The 17,178-nt window shown below is 43.6% G+C and overlaps 1 protein-coding gene across 1 annotated transcript; it reads left to right on the top strand.

Annotated features, from left to right (window-relative positions):
* Positions 1–714: 714 nt before the first annotated feature.
* Positions 715–14,360, top strand: LOC120397278 (DOMON domain-containing protein FRRS1L-like). Its single transcript, XM_039522977.1, has 6 exons — positions 715–926; positions 2,248–2,327; positions 7,287–7,371; positions 7,860–7,998; positions 12,106–12,352; positions 12,868–14,360. The coding sequence occupies exons 1-6, from the start codon at positions 715–717 to the stop codon at positions 13,038–13,040; spliced, it is 936 nt and encodes a 311-aa protein (XP_039378911.1). The 3' UTR covers positions 13,041–14,360.
* The last annotated feature ends 2,818 nt before the right edge of the window (positions 14,361–17,178 follow it).

Raw genomic sequence — 17,178 nt, 5'->3', positions numbered from 1 at the left:
CACCACCACCCTCAGCCGATCCGTTTACTGGGTTTTTCCCTCAAGGTGCTCAGTAGGAATCTGCTTGTTTCAGTTTATTTGCCCTGGGAAATTATTTCTGCCCCATTCTCTCTCACACCAGGGCAAAGTGATGACATCTGTGGACAAACCACGCCATAAGGTCCTACGCATTTTCCGTGGAGCTCACTCTTCAGCGGATGATCCCCCTCGTTGCCTCTTCCCCCCCCCCCCAGCGCCACGTGAGTCATTTCAGTGCACCACTGAGTAACCGCAGTGATTTATTTGGGAGTGGGAAGCGGATTAGAGGGAAATGTCTCCTCATCCTAAACAGTTCCCTTCCCTCCAAACCTTTCACTACTTCGGAGCAGAGGACGTGTGCCCTGCCTCCGGTCTGCATTCTCACATGTGAACGCAGAGCCCATCCTGCCCCCTTGGAAGCCGGTGGGGTCGGGCCCCTCGTCTCAGATTTCCGGATTGGCCCCTACATTGGGGGGCGCTTGAGCTCAGCCCTCCTTGCTCATCAACCACTCGCTGCCATGGGGCTCTCTGCACGGGTCACTGGGGAGGGAGGCCTGGGAGCCCCCATTCCAGCTGGGGCGCAGGGCCCCTAGGAGCCCGCTGCCCCTCCCCTCGCAGGACGCCGCGAGCAGCCGGAGGCGGAGGAGGGCGCTGCTGCACGCCTCGCTCTGCGCCTCTCCCGGCTGCGGGGCCGCCATGTCTCCGCTGCGCTGGGGCGCTTGGCTGCTGCTGCTCGCCGGCCCCGCAGCCTCCACCGCCAGCCCGGCAGACGAGAGCGGCGGGGCGCGGGGCGGGGGCCGCGGGGACGGGGAACGTGGGGCCGGGGACGAGCCGCAGCGGCAGCACCACGACTCCTCGTACGGCACCTTCGCCAGCGAGTTCTACGACCTGCGCTACCTCCGAGGAGGGTGAGGAGGCCGGGGGCGCGGATGGGAAGCCTCCTGCTGGGGCAGGAGGAAGCTGCAACCCCGGCCCCGTGAGATGCTCCGGGCCCCCGGGGGGATAGAGAGCTGGGCGATGAAGCATGCAGCGAGGGGAGGGAGAGGAGCTCGATGCACTGGGGGGCGGGGGTGTAAAACATGCAGGAATGAAGGGGAGAGTGGAGCTGAAATGCACCGGGGAGTGGGGAGGGGGGGAGAGCATGCACCGAATGGAGCTGGATGCACGGGGGGAGGAGGGGTGAAGCATATACAGGAGGGAGGGGAATAATGGAGCTAAATGCACTGGGACACGGGCGCGGGGATGGAGCATGCACCCGAGGCGAGGGAGAGAAGGAGCTGGATGCACGGGGGAGGATGAAACATGCAGGAATGGGGGGGGGGAGTGGAGCTGAAATGCACTGGGACGGTGGGGGTGGGGAGGGAGACTGGAGCTGGGTGCATTGGGACACGGGGGGTGGGGAATGCAGCATGCACCGACGGGAGCGGGAGAATGGCTCTGGGTGCGCGGGGGAGGAGAATGCATTGGGACACTGGGGGAGAGGGGGAATGGAGGGAGCTGGAGGCATCGGGAGCGGGAAGCTGCACCAAGGCCAGTGGAGGGTCCATGGTGGGGGGATGGGCTGCTCCCTTCTCGCCCCGCTCCTGGCCGGGTCTGCGCCCCCGTCGCCCAGCTGTCTCTGTGCGATGCGGTCTGTGCCGTGGAGCCGCCTGGCCCCGTGGAGCCGCGTCGTTTCAGCACGTTGGCTAGTAACCCGGCGGCGCTGGTTCCCTGCTGTGGTCGGGCGGGGGCCTCCGACCTGCTGCTGTGGGGTGGCACTTTCTGGGGCACCTTTGGAGCCAGCCCGGCGGCTCCAGTTCTGCAGGGCCCCTGGCTCCCACCGCAGGCTCAGTTGGGGGCGGGTGCCGAAGGGGGAGTGTCGGAGGCCTGGTGCAAGGGTTGCAGTAGATTGAGGCTCGTGGGAAAGGAAGAGGGAGAGAGAAATCTGCCCTGCTGTGGGTCGAAGCTGTGTTTTGGGTGTCAGACATATTTTCTATTGACAATCAAATGCTCTTCATCATGGGAAAGAGGGTGGGCAAAATGAGCATATCTCCCCCTCCTCTCCCTGGCTTGGGCATCCCTCCTAGCTGCCCTTCCTTTTGGCTGGGGTGCTGAGAGCTCTGCCTCGCGTCTCTGTTTACAGTAACCATTACTGGTGTCCCCAGGCTTTGGAGCAAGAACTTGGAATCGGGCACTGCAACAGTGCTGGGGTCACAGGGATGCCTAATGCTGCGCTCTGCTCTTTTGCAGGGAATACAACCTTGTCTCTCCTAGAGCACGCTCAAGTGTTATCCTCTTGGATACACAGCCTTTCAGGCTAAATGTGCCAAGTCTCTATTACCACCACTTGCAGTTTGAAATCAGGGCTCACATGTACTCCCATTGGGCAGGAGACCTGTTGCACTGGATCTCATGCAGAGATTGGAAGACCTAGTTAGGTTTCACATTTCTCTTAGCAGAATATCTGCCCATTTTATCGATGGTTCTGAGGCACAGTCCATCTTCTGTCCTCAACCATCTATGCTATGACAGCCAAGCATTCTCTTTTCACAGGTTACCTTGGTATAAAGATGACCTGTGACAGATGAAGCATATAGGATAGAGACTAATGTTCTTGACAAAAATCACACAGTCACATTGATTGCAATATTGTTTTAAATGATGATGATGGTGAAGAAAGATTTTTCCCTATCTGTGAAATCCATTTGTTAGAGCATCTCCAGGAGTTTGATGGGTTGATCATGCCTGGTTGCCTCCACTCAGATACAAGAGTCAGTTCTTTCTCACCATGAGAAGCTTTCTAGTTGCTGTGCTGACAAGATTGATGTGATTTAAATAAAAAAATGGCTGCTTTTGTGGTTGCAAAACCATTTCTGGAGGGGATAAATACATCATCTTCTCTGGCACAGTCCTGGACAGTTTCAGTCACAGAATTTCTAGCTACAGCCTTTGAGTTGGAGCCTTTACTTAATTTTACTAGCCAAGAAAGGTATTACATCCATTATCCGTTGATACTGCTAGTGACTCCTTAAAGGAGGGTTGCTTGCCAGCATCCCTCACATGAACTGTTGTTAGGGTTTTGTTTAAGAAGCCATCATCTTACCATAGCAATCTTACCAGTAATTGCCTGTTCCTAATTTTACCTTTGGGGGAAAAATTATTGATAGAAATTGTGGCAAGACAATTTGGAAACCGCAGACACTTCTCATTTCTCTCATCCCATTCTTTCAGTCTGGCGTTAGGCCTGGATTTGGTATGAAAGCTGTACTAGTCACACTGATCTCTTAGCAATGGAAAGTATTCTCACTGATTATTAGATCAGTCAGAAGCCCTCCATTCATTTGTGACAAGATTTTCGCTGACCTTTTTGCAGACTATAGCTATTTTAGACAGTGTTGCACTTGAATAGTTCTTTCTTTCCTCTCTGAGAAATCCCAATAGGTGATTTGGGGCAATTGCCTGTTTTGCCCGGAGGGCTTCCTCTTCCAGGAGCTATTGACAATCCCTAAGGTTTAAACCCATGGAGGTTGGGGAAGGACATTCTATTGCAGGACTGTCAGTTTAGGAATTCATCTCTTGCTGGTTGGGTAGAATATGAATAGCTGATCTTTGGGCCACAGTGAAAGGCCTATCTTGTTTTCTCAGGCTTTTGCCTGAGCAGGGAGGGGAGTGGCTGTGCTGGTGTATAATTTCATAAGGGGTGAAGAAGTCTCTGATTATTTTTTAACTTTTAAAAAGCCATGTGTTATGTCAAATATATATGTGCCTAGATATGTATTGAGCATATTTTATACATTTTAAAATAAATGGGGCTGAACTTTAAAGCTTCAAACTTAATGTGTGGCTGAACGTCGTATAGCTGCTTGAAAATGTAGAGGAAGGGAAGGAGTTAAATAACTAGGTTTTAGGCAGTGAAAACTTTCCTTTGCTTGCGTAAAGTAAAAGCTTTTAGTTACATTGCTGCCTGCAGCACTATTGAGTGGTGCAATAGTTTACAGCTCCAGTAGTATTATAAATAGGGGTGTGTTTCTCTTGAGTGGTGCAGCTTAAAACTCCTGAGGAAGTGAAAATGCAGCTGCAAAACTTCTTAGTACCACAGCTAGTTCTTTCTTTTTATGTCAGTTGAGGAAAAGAATATCAAATTCAAATACCAACAAAAACCTGAACCCAGAAAGATCAGGAAATTCAAAATGTAAGGTTTCAAAAACAATGTTCACTCAGCCTCATTCCACAAAGTGTACTGGTGCCAAGTGGACAAGTGAACATTCGTTTTGGAGCCCTGACTTTTTCATTATCTGGTTGTTTTGTTTTCAGATTTATGTAGTGTATTTTATCTTTAAACCGTCTTTTACCTTTTGATTTAATATAAAATTCATTTTAATTCTTAATGCAGAATTAATCAAAAAGGCCCTGTACATATCTGGGTTGGTGAACTGAAACTATATTGGTTTAACAGCGCTATACTTTTAACATTCATGTATGGACAGAGACTCAGGAAACCTGGGCTCACTGTGTAGTTCTGCCACAGACTGCCTAAGGTCACACAGGAAATCACTTATTCTCTCTTAGGGCAGGTCTACACTAAGGGCGGGGGTCGAACTAGGGTACGCAAGTTCAGCTACGTGAATAGCGTAGCTGAATTCGAAGTACCCTAGTTCGAACTACTCACCCGTCCAGACGCCGCGGAATCGAAGTCCGCGGCTCCAAGGTCGACTCCGCCACCGCCTTTTGCAGTGGTGGAGTACCGGAGTCGACCGCGGCGCTTCCGGAGTTCGAACTATCGCGTCCAGATTAGACGCGATAGTTCGAACTCCGAGAAGTCGAACTCACCGCATCGACCCGGCTGGTAAGTGTAGACTAGCCCTTAGTGGGATTTTTAAAAGTGCCTAAGAGAGTTAGGTGATTAATGCCCATTGAAAGCTCATAGGAGTTAGGTGTCTTCAGATACTTTTGAAAATCCAGTCCTCTGTGACCAGGGTCCCTGGGGCAGGGGGTGGGAGGGGCACACTGAAATTGCTTAAATCAGGGCTAACTGCAAAGAATGGGGTAGACAATCCCCAAAGCTGGTGGATATTCCAATATTTAGATTCTTCAGCTTCTAGAATAACCTTATTGGTTACACGGAAGCCAAAACATAGCAATCCAGCCTTTGGGTTCCCCCCCAGACAGCCAAGTCAAATATGAAAGTTCTACCAATCCCAAAGGATTGGACACATTACCTCCCAAGTTAATGAATATTCCAGATCTTATCCAAATATACGCTTACAGCCAATTCTTATGAGTACCGTTCTGAGATCATTTTCATAGTAGAGATGGTGAGCTTTCTAATTGCAAAGAATTCTTAGAATTAGTCCATAATTTCAGTCCAATGTTTCATACCCCGGGTGATCCAGATGCGACTGGAAATCTCAGTCTTATGACTCAAACTTCCCTCAAAATAAAGCTCGATCAGATCCCAAGAATACTTTATACAGTTCCTGGGCAACACAGAGTTCTTGGATGAACAATAGGCATTTGATGTAACCTTCTGTTTCCCAAACATTACTGATGATTAACTACACAGATTAACGTAAGGTAATTTATCCATTTAGCAGTTCATCACAGACTTTAAAGAGACACATTGACAATGACATTATCACACTCACATTTCATCTAAATCAGGGTTCAAAAATTTCCAGCCCGTGGGCCATCTGTGGCCTGAGAACTTCCCCAATGTGGCCCACGGGGCTCCAGCAATTTTCGGGCCAGGTCTCTCACTTGGTCTCGCCTGCCACCTCCAGGTGCTCACCCCCACGTGTCCCCCGGGCAATTTACAGTGGCGCAGAGCCACCACCGGCAGCGCAGTGGAGCTGCGCAGCTTCTGCCTGCTCTCTCCATGTGTCTGCTGGCCTCTCCCTACGGCCCCGTGGTGGGGTGGGCCCTCCGCATGCTGCCCCCTGCTGCCAATGGGAAGTTGCGGGGGTGGTGCCTGGGGGCAGCAGCATGCAGAGGACCCCGGCCCGCACCGTCTTGGAGCCCCAGGTAAGCGTTGTACCCCCTGACTGCCTCCCAGAGACTGCACCCCTCCCCCCTTCCTCCCAGAGCCTGCAACCCCACCCCCTCCTCCTGCACCCCTACCCCAGCCCAGAGCCTGCACACAGCACCCAAACTCCATCACAGAGCCTGCACCCCAGACCCCCTTCCCACCCAAACTCCCTCCCAGAGCCCAACCTCTCACCCCTTCTGCACTCAAACTCCTTCTCAGAGCCTGCACAACAGTCCCCTACCCCAGACCTCCTCCCCCATCCAGGCTCCCTCCCAGAGTCTTAGGCAGATGTGTGGCGGAGTTTGGGGGGGGCGTGTTCTGGGTAGCATGAGTGACATTATTAGCCTGCTTGGAGGATTTGAGGACTGGCACAGGCCCTAAGGTAATAAGTCAGCAGCCCCCCCACCACTCTCTCAGCGCCTCCCGCCTGCTAGCAGCCCCGCCGATCAGCACCTCCTGCTCTCTCCCCACACCTCCTGATCAGCTGTTTCGTGGTGTGCAGGAGGGTCTGGGTGGGAGGGGGGAAGAGAGAGGAATGAGGGTACGGCAGGCTCAGGGGAGGGGGCAGAAAGGGATGGAGTGGGGGCAGGGCCTGTGGCAGAGACAGGGGTTGAGCAATGAGCACCCTCTGGCACATTGGGAAGTTGGCGCCTATAGCTCCAGCCTCCAAGTCGCTGCCTATACAAGGAGCCATGTATTAACTTCTGAAGAGCCACATGTGGCTCTGGAGCCACAGGTTGGCCACCCCTGCTCTAACGGTTGAATCTGGGTCATTTAGCCTGCGAGCTGCTTAAGCCTTTCTGGCCATGTGTCACAGCCTCGGTGCCCCATCTTTAAAATGGAAGTAATGGACTCAGTTCTCCACTGGATACAAAGCTCAAGTGCAGTGGACGAGGGACTAGGAAGGAGCTGATTGCAGATCCCTGATTCCTAACTGACTTGTGGAAAGACCTTCTGCCAGCAGAGCCTCTGGCTCCACTACACCCTCATCCCTCAAAATGCATTTAGCAAACAAGATAATCCAGCCCAATAATACTTCCTCTTATCTACTCTTTGCATGTTTTGTCTAGTTAGATTGCGAGCTCTTCAGGGCAGGGACTCTCTCTCTTACTAAATTTATGTACAGTGCTTAGCACAATGAAGGTCTAATCTTGGTTGGGGCCTCTTAGATACTATTCTAATATAGATAAATAATAACAATGGCAATATTTGGATGTATTTCTCTGCATTCATTATTTAATGGTGGTTTATTCTGATTATACAGGTTACCCTTTCCCTACCGCTCCTCCTGTGGATCCATTTGCAAAAATTAGAGTGGATGATTGTGGAAAAACCAAGGGATGCTTTAGGTTGGTGTAGAATAAAAATGTAGACATCTTTCAGTTTATAAACGTTACTTGACTTCACTAGGGATACTAGTAAATGTCCCACATTCATTTTACTAAATGTTTGTTGTCTGCAGATATTCAACATGATGAGGGATTATGTTGTTCAACACTTGATAAGCATTTACGTGAATAGTCCCAATGAGATCAATGGACTGCATCTCTGAATAAGTGTTCACCATAATGAGCCAACATTACCCTGGCTTACCATAAAGGGATAATTATTGTTAACACTGTAATTTATAGTATTGTATATAAAATACAATATAGTATAGAAATGATATGTTCTACCAATATCTGAACATTTTATTTATGCGATAACCACCATTAACAACAAATCATGCCGTCTTTAAGTTTTTGATGTAGAAACACAGGTAAGCTATAACAAAAAAAGCTGTTCATATTCTGAATGGTAGAAAAAGGTACATTTTCTGTTTTCCTATTTCATTCAGGTATGGTAAACCTGGATGTAATGCCGAGACTTGTGACTACTTTCTCAGTTATCGTAGAATAGGAGCCGATGTCGAGTTCGAGTTGAGTGCTGACACTGATGGCTGGGTGGCAGTAGGATTTTCTTCAGACAAGAAAATGGTAAGACCAACAACATTTAATGTTTCATGTTAACAAGTATACAAGCTTTTATGTATTAGAATAGGCACAGTTTATATTGGATTGGAAAAATATGTGGCAGATGTAGAGAAAGATACACTTCAATGCTTGCATAGTGCTTTTCATCTCTAGTTCGCACGGCACTTTACAAAGGAGGGGTGAGTATTATTTACCCCAGTTTTACAGATTGGGAAGCAGAGCTGTAAAGAGAGGAAATGAAAATCAGACAGCGGATCAGGAAATGGAACCCAGGCCTGCTGATGCCTGGTCAAGTTCCCTAGCCACTGGACTGCCCCACCTCCCTTCAGAATGAAGGACTACAGTGACCATTGGCTTCTGCTGTTGAATGCAAGACTGTTAATGACTTTGCACCATTTAATTCTAAAAAAACATTCAAGAATAACAGGTTTGTCTTCTAAGTCTTCTGTACCAGTGTTTAATGGAGCAAAGTATACATCAGAAATTAGTGAAGGGTAAAGTTTTCTTAAATAAGTCAATTATTTTCCCACTGTATAAATCTGGACTTAACCATTAAACTCTCAAGGAGATGCCCACTGCCTCTTTCCTCCACCAACACCCCACATTTCCAGAAAAGCCAGGTGAATTTAGAGAGAAAATTATTATTGCTAATTTAAATATATATGCTATATAAAGCAAGCCTATTTCAATTTGTTCTTTTGCTTTTTAAAAAAGTTTTTAAACAGGGTTGCCTCATATTTATACTTGTTTCTGTGATTTTTATATTTCAGAGCATTGCTTTTATTGGGGTTTTAAGAGGAAGGCAAGAATTGAGGAATATAATTCTGTTATACAAATAGCGATTCTCATTAACGTATTTAAGCTCAGAACACAGTTTATAATGCTACCTATAATTGATTGCATATTGAAACATATCCCCCATCTGCAACTGAAAATAGTGTTTAGGTAATACATCCCAAGTCAGAGGGCAAGTGTAATTATAAAGTTGCTTGTGGACTCTATACACTGGAAAATGAGAGAGTGTTCAATGGTCCTTAATCAGAGCCCACTGAAGCCAGAGAAAGACTCCCACTGATATTAGCCACTGACTTTGGATCAGGCCCAAAATGAGGAGCACAAAGAAAATGTGAGGGGAGATGCATTACCATCCTACCCATGTATACGGTATTATGTTGGAAATAAAAGATATTAATCAGTCTGCCTCCAGTATGTGTCATGGAGTCTTAAGAAATAGTTGTAGGGACACATTTTTAAAGGTATTTAAGCGCCTCAAGATCCAGATAGGCACTTAGTGGGATTTTCAAAAGTACATAGGCACTTAACTCTCCCAGGCAGGACCTGTCTGCACCTTTAAAAATCTGCCCCTAGTCTATATCAGGTTAACAGTGGTAACATGCAGCCTTATCATATATCCAGTAGATGGCACCCCTGCACAATCATAATTTTAAAGTGAATGCTTTGGGTTTTAAACCTGCTATGTATGAGATGCTGTACATCACTTAATCAGGCTACAATGCCATTTGTCATTTCAGTCTTTATTGCTTATTGTATCTGTTAATTTCATCTATTTTTCCCAGTAATTTCCCTGCCAAACGAGTGTCCTAGAATATGTAGAGCTTGTTGTAAATGACTTTGAGCTTTGTGGCAACAGGGCTGCAGCACTCATTCCTCATCAACAAAATTCTGCCTTAGTGGAATCCAGTCCCAGTTTCTGGCCTGAGCAGCCAGACACAGTCCAGGGAAGAAAATAATCTTGATTCTTTGATGGATTATTTCTTCATTGTCCTGTGCAGCTCTTTCTTTGTCTTGAATAGCATAATGCTCATTCCATTTTTGTGCGCTCTCTCGTTAAGATTTTGTACTCCTTTTCTATTAACTTTAGGTTCAGATTTTATTATTTTTATTTGTTGACTCAGAACCATATTTGGATACACTTGTTCATGCTGAATAGTACTTTACTCCACTATTTGTCCAGTTGAAGTGGATGGGACCACTCATGGAATGTGTTGCCACCCTTTGTGAGCAAAGGTGTCAGACTCTGGCCCTTATTTATTCATTGCCAACAATGTGCTTGTCACTGTACTATGCTCAGAAATAAGTACAGTCCGTGTCTTGAAGCATTTATCTAAAAGACATAGAAGTTGGACTCACCGAGAACTCCAGAGGTAGGGGTAATTAGTAGGGCTTTGTTTGTTTGTTTCACCTATAACTATTATGAATTAACTTTTTGTAGGCGTAATGCAAGAAGTCAGTATTTAGGAGGGATTTCAATGAGGAGAAAGTAGTTTATGGTGAACCGAGGTTGAGAGGTCATTCCATACAAAGGGGGCACTGTAGGAAAAAATGCACAGAGATGGGTGGAGAAGAAGGAACTGAATAGGGCATCATATTTGGCATCACTGGCAGAGTTATGGGGTGGGGGAACCTGATAGGAAAAAAACCCCAAGATGTGGGGCAGGGTGGAGTTCTGCAGAACCTTACCAACAGAGATCTAGGAAGTTTAAATTCAATGTGGCATGTAAAGGAGAACCAGTAGAAAGATTCCAGATGAGGATGATATGGCAAGAACAACTAGGCAAGGAAAATAATTAAAAATCCATGGTTTTTTTTAAATTGATTGGGTTGATGTGTTAGGGAGCTACACTGCAATTTTGACTACAGAATAGTTCAAAACAACATTTTAACTTGGTTTTGTGTTTGGTTTTTTAATGTGGAAGATGCTATTTAAAAAAACAAAACAAAAACCTCTCCTTGTCCTTAGAGGTGAAGAATTTTTGCTCAAACTTATAAAAAAAAAAAATCAGACCTTGAAAGTTTTTGAAAACTGTGACTGAAAACAGGAGGTTAGAATGGAAGCCCTTATATAACCTCGACTGTAGCAGTCACCACCTCTCCCACAATAATACTGAGCACCTGGAGCTTTTCAAGTTCACGTCTTACCTAATTCTTCCATTTTTCAGCAGTTTTATAAGAATCTACACAGCAGTGGCAGCTAAATTAATGTGCCACCCCTTACTTTGTCCATATCCATTTTGTTCCCCAAAAGCAGTTTGTGATACCAGGATTAGGTGAGCAAAGACAATTATGAATCTCTTGCATCATGCATAAAAGAACAGACTTGCTTAAGGATAAAGTCAGCAGACATTATTCCCTCCTTCACTGTGACACATTGATGACATTAGTACTATGGCTGTGGGGTATGTTGTTAGCCAGTACTAACATCTACAACACTGATAGTAACCCAGTCTTTACTTGCCAACAACCTACAAAACTTGAAGATTTATTCCTGATACTAATGCTTCTGGAGGGCTATACTTTTGGAAGTAATATTGTGCCCTGAATGGTTCAGTGTCTTTTCTGCATCAACAGTGTTTTTGAATAATTGTTTTAGGAATACAGTACTTCTGTGAATAGCCTGCACAGGTAATTGTCATAACACTTTTTTTTTTCATCCACTTGTTTGTTTCTTAGATTGTGTTTCTTGTCACTGCCTACAATATGTGCAGAAGCAAATTTGCCATTTAACTGAATTCCTACTTTGCACTTAGGTGATGCATAATAAGGGAAGGAATTACAAAAAAACTATTGAATTAAAGTGGATTCTGTGCAGTTATGCAATTATCCCTTCAGATATTTTAGATTTGTTTCCTGCTGTTGATTAGATTATATAACATTTAATGTAATGAACTTTGCACCCCAAAAGTTCTGTTCTTCCTCTGTTTTTGTTGTGGTACAATATCTGGGAAGTTTGCCTAATATGAACAATAAAAAAGTTACTTTTTCTTTCTTGTTACTTAAATTATGTCAGGGAGTTGCCATCCTACTAGGATTTAGTATACGTCTTGGGGAAAATCAATGTGGCTTGCATACCCATAAACAGATAGAAAAAGTAAATATTACCATTGACTTTTTGCTGCACAATCTGCAGGAGGAAGTATCCAGCGATTTGTACAATGAGAGGGGGAACTAGAGCTTTTATTATGGTCAGCTTTCATAGTGAAAATTAAGTAATGTGAATATTTTTATGGATATGAAAAAAATTATTGCATGTTGTTGAGTTTTCTTTCTAAAAGTAAAAGAACTCTGACTCATTTCTTTCTTACCATGTAGGGCGGAGATGACGTTATGGCTTGTGTTCATGATGATAATGGAAGGGTCCGAATACAGCACTTTTATAATGTTGGTCAGTGGGCTAAAGAGATCCAGCGAAATCCAGCTAGAGATGAAGAAGGGATTTTTGAAAACAACCGTGTGACTTGTCGATTTAAACGTCCTGTGTATGTTCCCAGAGATGAAACTATTGTAGATCTTCACTTGAGCTGGTACTATTTGTTTGCTTGGGGTCCAGCAATTCAGGGTAAGTTCATGGAATGTGGCCACAACTGCGTTCTTCAATCTATTCCATCATTATAAAAGGAATTAAAATAGTTTGCAAAAGATGTTCAGATTTCTGTTTACAATAGCAGTGTGTGTATATATGTAAATTAAGGGGGCAGTGTCACATCATATAAAAATTCCTTACCTACTTTTTTTGATTATCTCTACTCCCAAAAGCTAAAATTGATTGTAGATGCTTCAAAAATTACCAGTTCCTGATTCTTCTGAAGGATATTGTTCAAAGTTCAGGTTTCGTATGATTTATTCAGAGTTTTACCTTCTGGCACTAGGTTAACTGTTGATGTAATGCTGTGTTTTTGTGAAGATTTCCTATTTGGCTAGAAACACCATTTTAAACTTATGAAAATCCTTCTTTTCGTATAGTAACTAGCAATAAGAGGAGGTGAGGTTATCTAGCAGAAAAGAAAGAGAAATCAGAAGTGGTTTAATTCACATGCTATGCTCATTTCTTTTTCTATCCTTTGTCTGTTAAAGGTTCTATAACTCGGCATGACATAGACTCACCGCCTGTATCAGAGCGTGTTGTCAGTATTTACAAGTATGAAGACATTTTTATGCCATCAGCTGCCTATCAAACCTTTTCTTCTCCATTCTGTTTGCTTCTTATTGTTGCACTGACCTTTTATTTATTGATGGGAACCCCATGATCACAGCTGGATATATATGGAAGATTGTGAGAATTTGTTAGTGAGAGTTCCTCAGGATGGATGCATTTTCTGTTGGAATTCATATCACATCGTCTAGCTGCTTTGTTGACAATTTCATCTTCTCAGCAAGGAAATAACCTCTCCTTTGAGCAGTAAAGGTGTGCCAAATAATTAAGAATAATCAAGGAGCAAGTAACAAACCATTTCCAGTGTAACTACTAGTTGTTTAATGAAAAATACTTTTGTAAAGTGTGTGTGTGTGTGTGTGTGTGTGTGTATGTTGGGGGAATTTAGTAATGGACATGTAGAATCAAATTATTTAATACACAGTTTCCTTCAAGAAATAAAAGTTGGGGAAATATTGTCTGTTAAATACTTGTGGTGCAGATAGCACACCTGTTTCTGAACTCAGAGTCAGGGTAATGTCACAGCACTGATGTTTAATAAGGACTGCTTTGTGATAATAGGCTTTCATCTCCCAAAATACTTCGAATTTGACAAAAGCAACTCACAGGCCTAAATGGTTCTGGTGCTTTCCGAAACCAGAAAATGCTTCACGTTCCCAGTACAAACAAAATTAAACTTTCCATTACAGAATTCTAATAATTGTCTGTACTATACAAATAATTCTTAGACACAGCCATACTTAAGAAGCTTTTTATTAATGAGAGATGATGGTAAATAAACAAGGAAAAAGAAAATTAATGCTGGTATAAATTCTTCATGATACAGAAAAATTCCTAAAAATATAGAAGCCCCTGCAAGCCATAAGACATCTTCCAATAGGCAAAGTATGTTTCTTTTTTTATGAAAAAATGTTACTTAGATGTAAATGTCTTTTAAACAGCTGTTTTGCAGTAACCCTAAGGTGTCTGTTCTCACCTTGCTATGTGCCCTACATCCCGTTCATGTTAAAGATGAGAAGCAGCAGCAGCTCATTGCAGAGCAATGCAAACATGATCTATGGTACTAATACGGGAATAAATAAAAAGAGCCTTAATTTCAGTTCCATCAGAACCATAGGTAAAATCATATTTATCCAGTGAGGAAAAGGACAATTCAAGCATGACAATAGATGTGAATTTTTTATCCTTAAAAGAAGTATTACAAAAATGGAAAGAAAATAGTTAAGTGTTACTGGAAATGGGAGTTGCAGAAATGTATCAAATGGTAAATAGATCACAACTTATTCTAAAATGTTTTGGGTTGTTGCTGTACATTTTCACTGTTTACATGATAGGGAATTTAAGATTACCTTAAGATGGGAAGCAGCTGTCTCTTTAAATACCTGATCTTGCAGATAACACACACAAATCTTCCATCCACTCAAGTGGGACTTCTGCATGCTTAAGGGGTTGCAGGTTCAGTCCCTAATTTATACTATGGTATTAGGCTGTTTTACCAAGAGTACACAGGGCTTGGCATGTTTGAGAACTCTTTAGCTCTGTGTTCTTGTAGAACAAGGGTTCTCAAACTGGAGATTGCAAGGTTATTACATGGAGGGTTATGAGCTGTCAACCTCCACTCCAAACCCTGCTTTGCCTCCAGCATTTATGATGGTGTTAAATATATAAAAAGTGTTTTTTATTTATAAGGGGGGGGCTGTCTCACTCAGAGGTTTGCTATGTGAAAGGGGTCACCAGTAAAAAAAAAAGTTTGAGAGCCACTGTTGTAGAGTGTCTTAGAGATGATGTTTTCATCTTAGTTACTGCATGGTGAGGCAATAAGAAAAAAAATTGGAGTTTTGTAATTTGTGCATCATTACTCAATGTAAAATTTAAAGGCTGATTGTTTTAAGGCTTTGCATTCCTCAAAACTGTGTGCTTAAAGTATGTACGTTTTTGGTTTAAATGATTATTTGCCTCCCTAGTAAGCTTTTTTCCATATTTAAAATTGCAACATTTGTTTCAAAAAAGGAGTATTAATTAGAAAAGAAGTTTAAAGTGTAAAGTGCTTCATAAATAGTGACTGTATCTTAGTGCATTTCAGTAAGTGATCCCTTTATACCTGATTAACCAACTAATTAAATACGTGATAAAGTATAGTTGTAGTGGGTCAGATCCTTGTCCCTGATAAGGTCTGCTTTGTGGAACTCTGGGAGCAAATCATAGCCTTAATGCGTCCTAAGCAGACAGCTGAGATTCTTCTGGTATAGCAGAATCCTTTGATGGCATAGATCTGGGTAGCTGGCTCTTTGCCATAGTCTCTAACACTGGAGAGAAGAATGTGGTCAGAGCTTTCTGTGTGTCCTATGTGCTGCAGCCAAGGGGCTGTTCCAGCAGCTACAGATTACTGGAGCATAACACAAATGTACCTTTGGCTCTCCTGCCTCCACTTGACTCCTGGCTGGCCCTGAAAATTGAGGTCAGTATATACAAAGACAGTAAAAATAACACTAAAGTACAAAGAGAGATTTAATCAACCTTACAAAAGTAAACAGATTCAGAGCTGAGGCTACTAAACCTTAGCACTTATTGTATTCCTTTGTGTCATGCAAGTGGAGAATATACACTATTTCAGATTACAAAGCTTTCAGGGCTGGTGGCTGAGACAATGCCGTACATTAAGGCAAAAGTTTGCCTTCACTTTCAGGTTCTGTTTTTGTGAGTTAAAGGTTCACCCTTTACCTGACATTAATGTATTTTTTTTTCTGTTGTACTTTCCTTTTGTCCAGATATTAGTAGCAGATTGCACTTTTATAGCACCTTCCGTCCAAGGATCTCAAAGTGATTAGCTGGCCCTATTTAGTCTTCCTTAATAATAGAGATAAATACAGCAAGTCTACAAAAAAAAGTGAGAGAGAGGGAGAAATGATAGTATTTTTTAGCTTTTCAATTGATGTTTGAGTTTGTATTTATTAATCATTCCAGTATACCGTAATTCTACATACTTTACTGACATTAAAAAGGCATAATCCCTGTCCCAAAGAATTTAAAATTAAAGGGGGATGGAAGAGGTCTTAAAGAGAGTAGAAAGCAGCAAACAGCCATTGAGGATTAGATGTTTGAGAATGGATAATAAGTAGAACTGCTTGGCCAAGAACAGAGCAGAAGAAAGAACAAGTCTATAGGGAAGAAAGTTGGCAAGATCATGGGATTTTTTCCATGAGCATCTCTACAGAGCAGGAACAGAGATAATAAAGGTGAGGAGAGAAATGAGGCTAGGAACTTAATATTTAATCTGTATTGGAAAGATATTATCTACAGCGAAGTCCCCTTTTCACTACAGCATCACTGCAATCTTGCTTCCTAAACAAATTATGCATTTTAAAATGTTTAGAAGGTGTCTCCTTCTACCTAGAACAGGGATCAGCAACCTTTGGCATGCGGCTCGCCAGGGTAAGCACCCTGGCGGGATGGGCCGGTTTGTTTACCTGCCGCGTCCGCAGGTTTGGCCGATCATGGCTCCCACTGGCTGCAGTTCGCTGCTCCAGGCTAATGGGGGCTGCGGGAAGCAGCGCAGGCCAAGGGATGTGCTGGCCACCCCTTCCCGACGCCTCATTGGCGAACCGCTGCCAGTGGGAGCCGCGATTGGCCAAACCTGCGGACGCGGCAGGTAAACAAACTGGCCTGGCCCGCCAGGGTGCTTCCCCTGGCGAGCCGCGTGCCAAAGGTTGCTGATCCCTGACCTAGAATAACAGTTTTTTGGCAATGCCTATCACCCCTCCTCCCTCAAGTGAGAATTGGGTACGTGGTAGTTAAAGTAGCACCAGGTTGGAAATGAGACATCAGAAGCAACCCAGTTTCAGAATTTTCACCAAGGAAGGTAAAGTTGCTTGGGCTGCTAATATTTGGAGAGGACAGGAAGAGGGTGAAACTGCAGCAACTCTATAATTCAGTTTGGAAGGATTATATTTTTGTCGGTAACTGTAAATAAACATTGATTTCAACACACACCCAAACCAACAAAAAATATTTTCACTGATGTGAAATTTACAGATAGGCAAAATTCAGCTTGAATACTTATTAGAGTTTGATTTAAGTGTATGTACTTTGTATATTTTGAAGTGATGATGTTGACAATTTCTGCTAATGGTTATAAAGCTTCAACATTTTGAATTTCCAATTCTTCTGCCATTAAATAATTGTCTGCTCCCCATAATTTCCCCAAACTGTGAAAATTTATATCAAATAAAAAT

Source organism: Mauremys reevesii, linkage group 2 (assembly GCF_016161935.1).
Source record: "Mauremys reevesii isolate NIE-2019 linkage group 2, ASM1616193v1, whole genome shotgun sequence".
NCBI lineage: Eukaryota > Metazoa > Chordata > Testudines > Geoemydidae > Mauremys > Mauremys reevesii.
The sequence above is the reverse complement of the archived record's forward strand: the minus strand, read 5'-3'. Positions and strand labels throughout refer to the sequence as shown.

Bases quoted from the DNA above. Each gene is read 5' to 3' on its own strand.
- LOC120397278 (XM_039522977.1), top strand. From the start codon at position 715: ATGTCTCCGCTGCGCTGGGGCGCTTGGCTGCTGCTGCTCGCCGGCCCC. The intron at 2,328-7,286 runs GTCTCTATTACC...CTGATTATACAG, and splicing joins TTTCAGGCTAAATGTGCCAA to GTTACCCTTTCCCTACCGCT. The intron at 7,372-7,859 runs GTTGGTGTAGAA...TATTTCATTCAG, and splicing joins AAAACCAAGGGATGCTTTAG to GTATGGTAAACCTGGATGTA.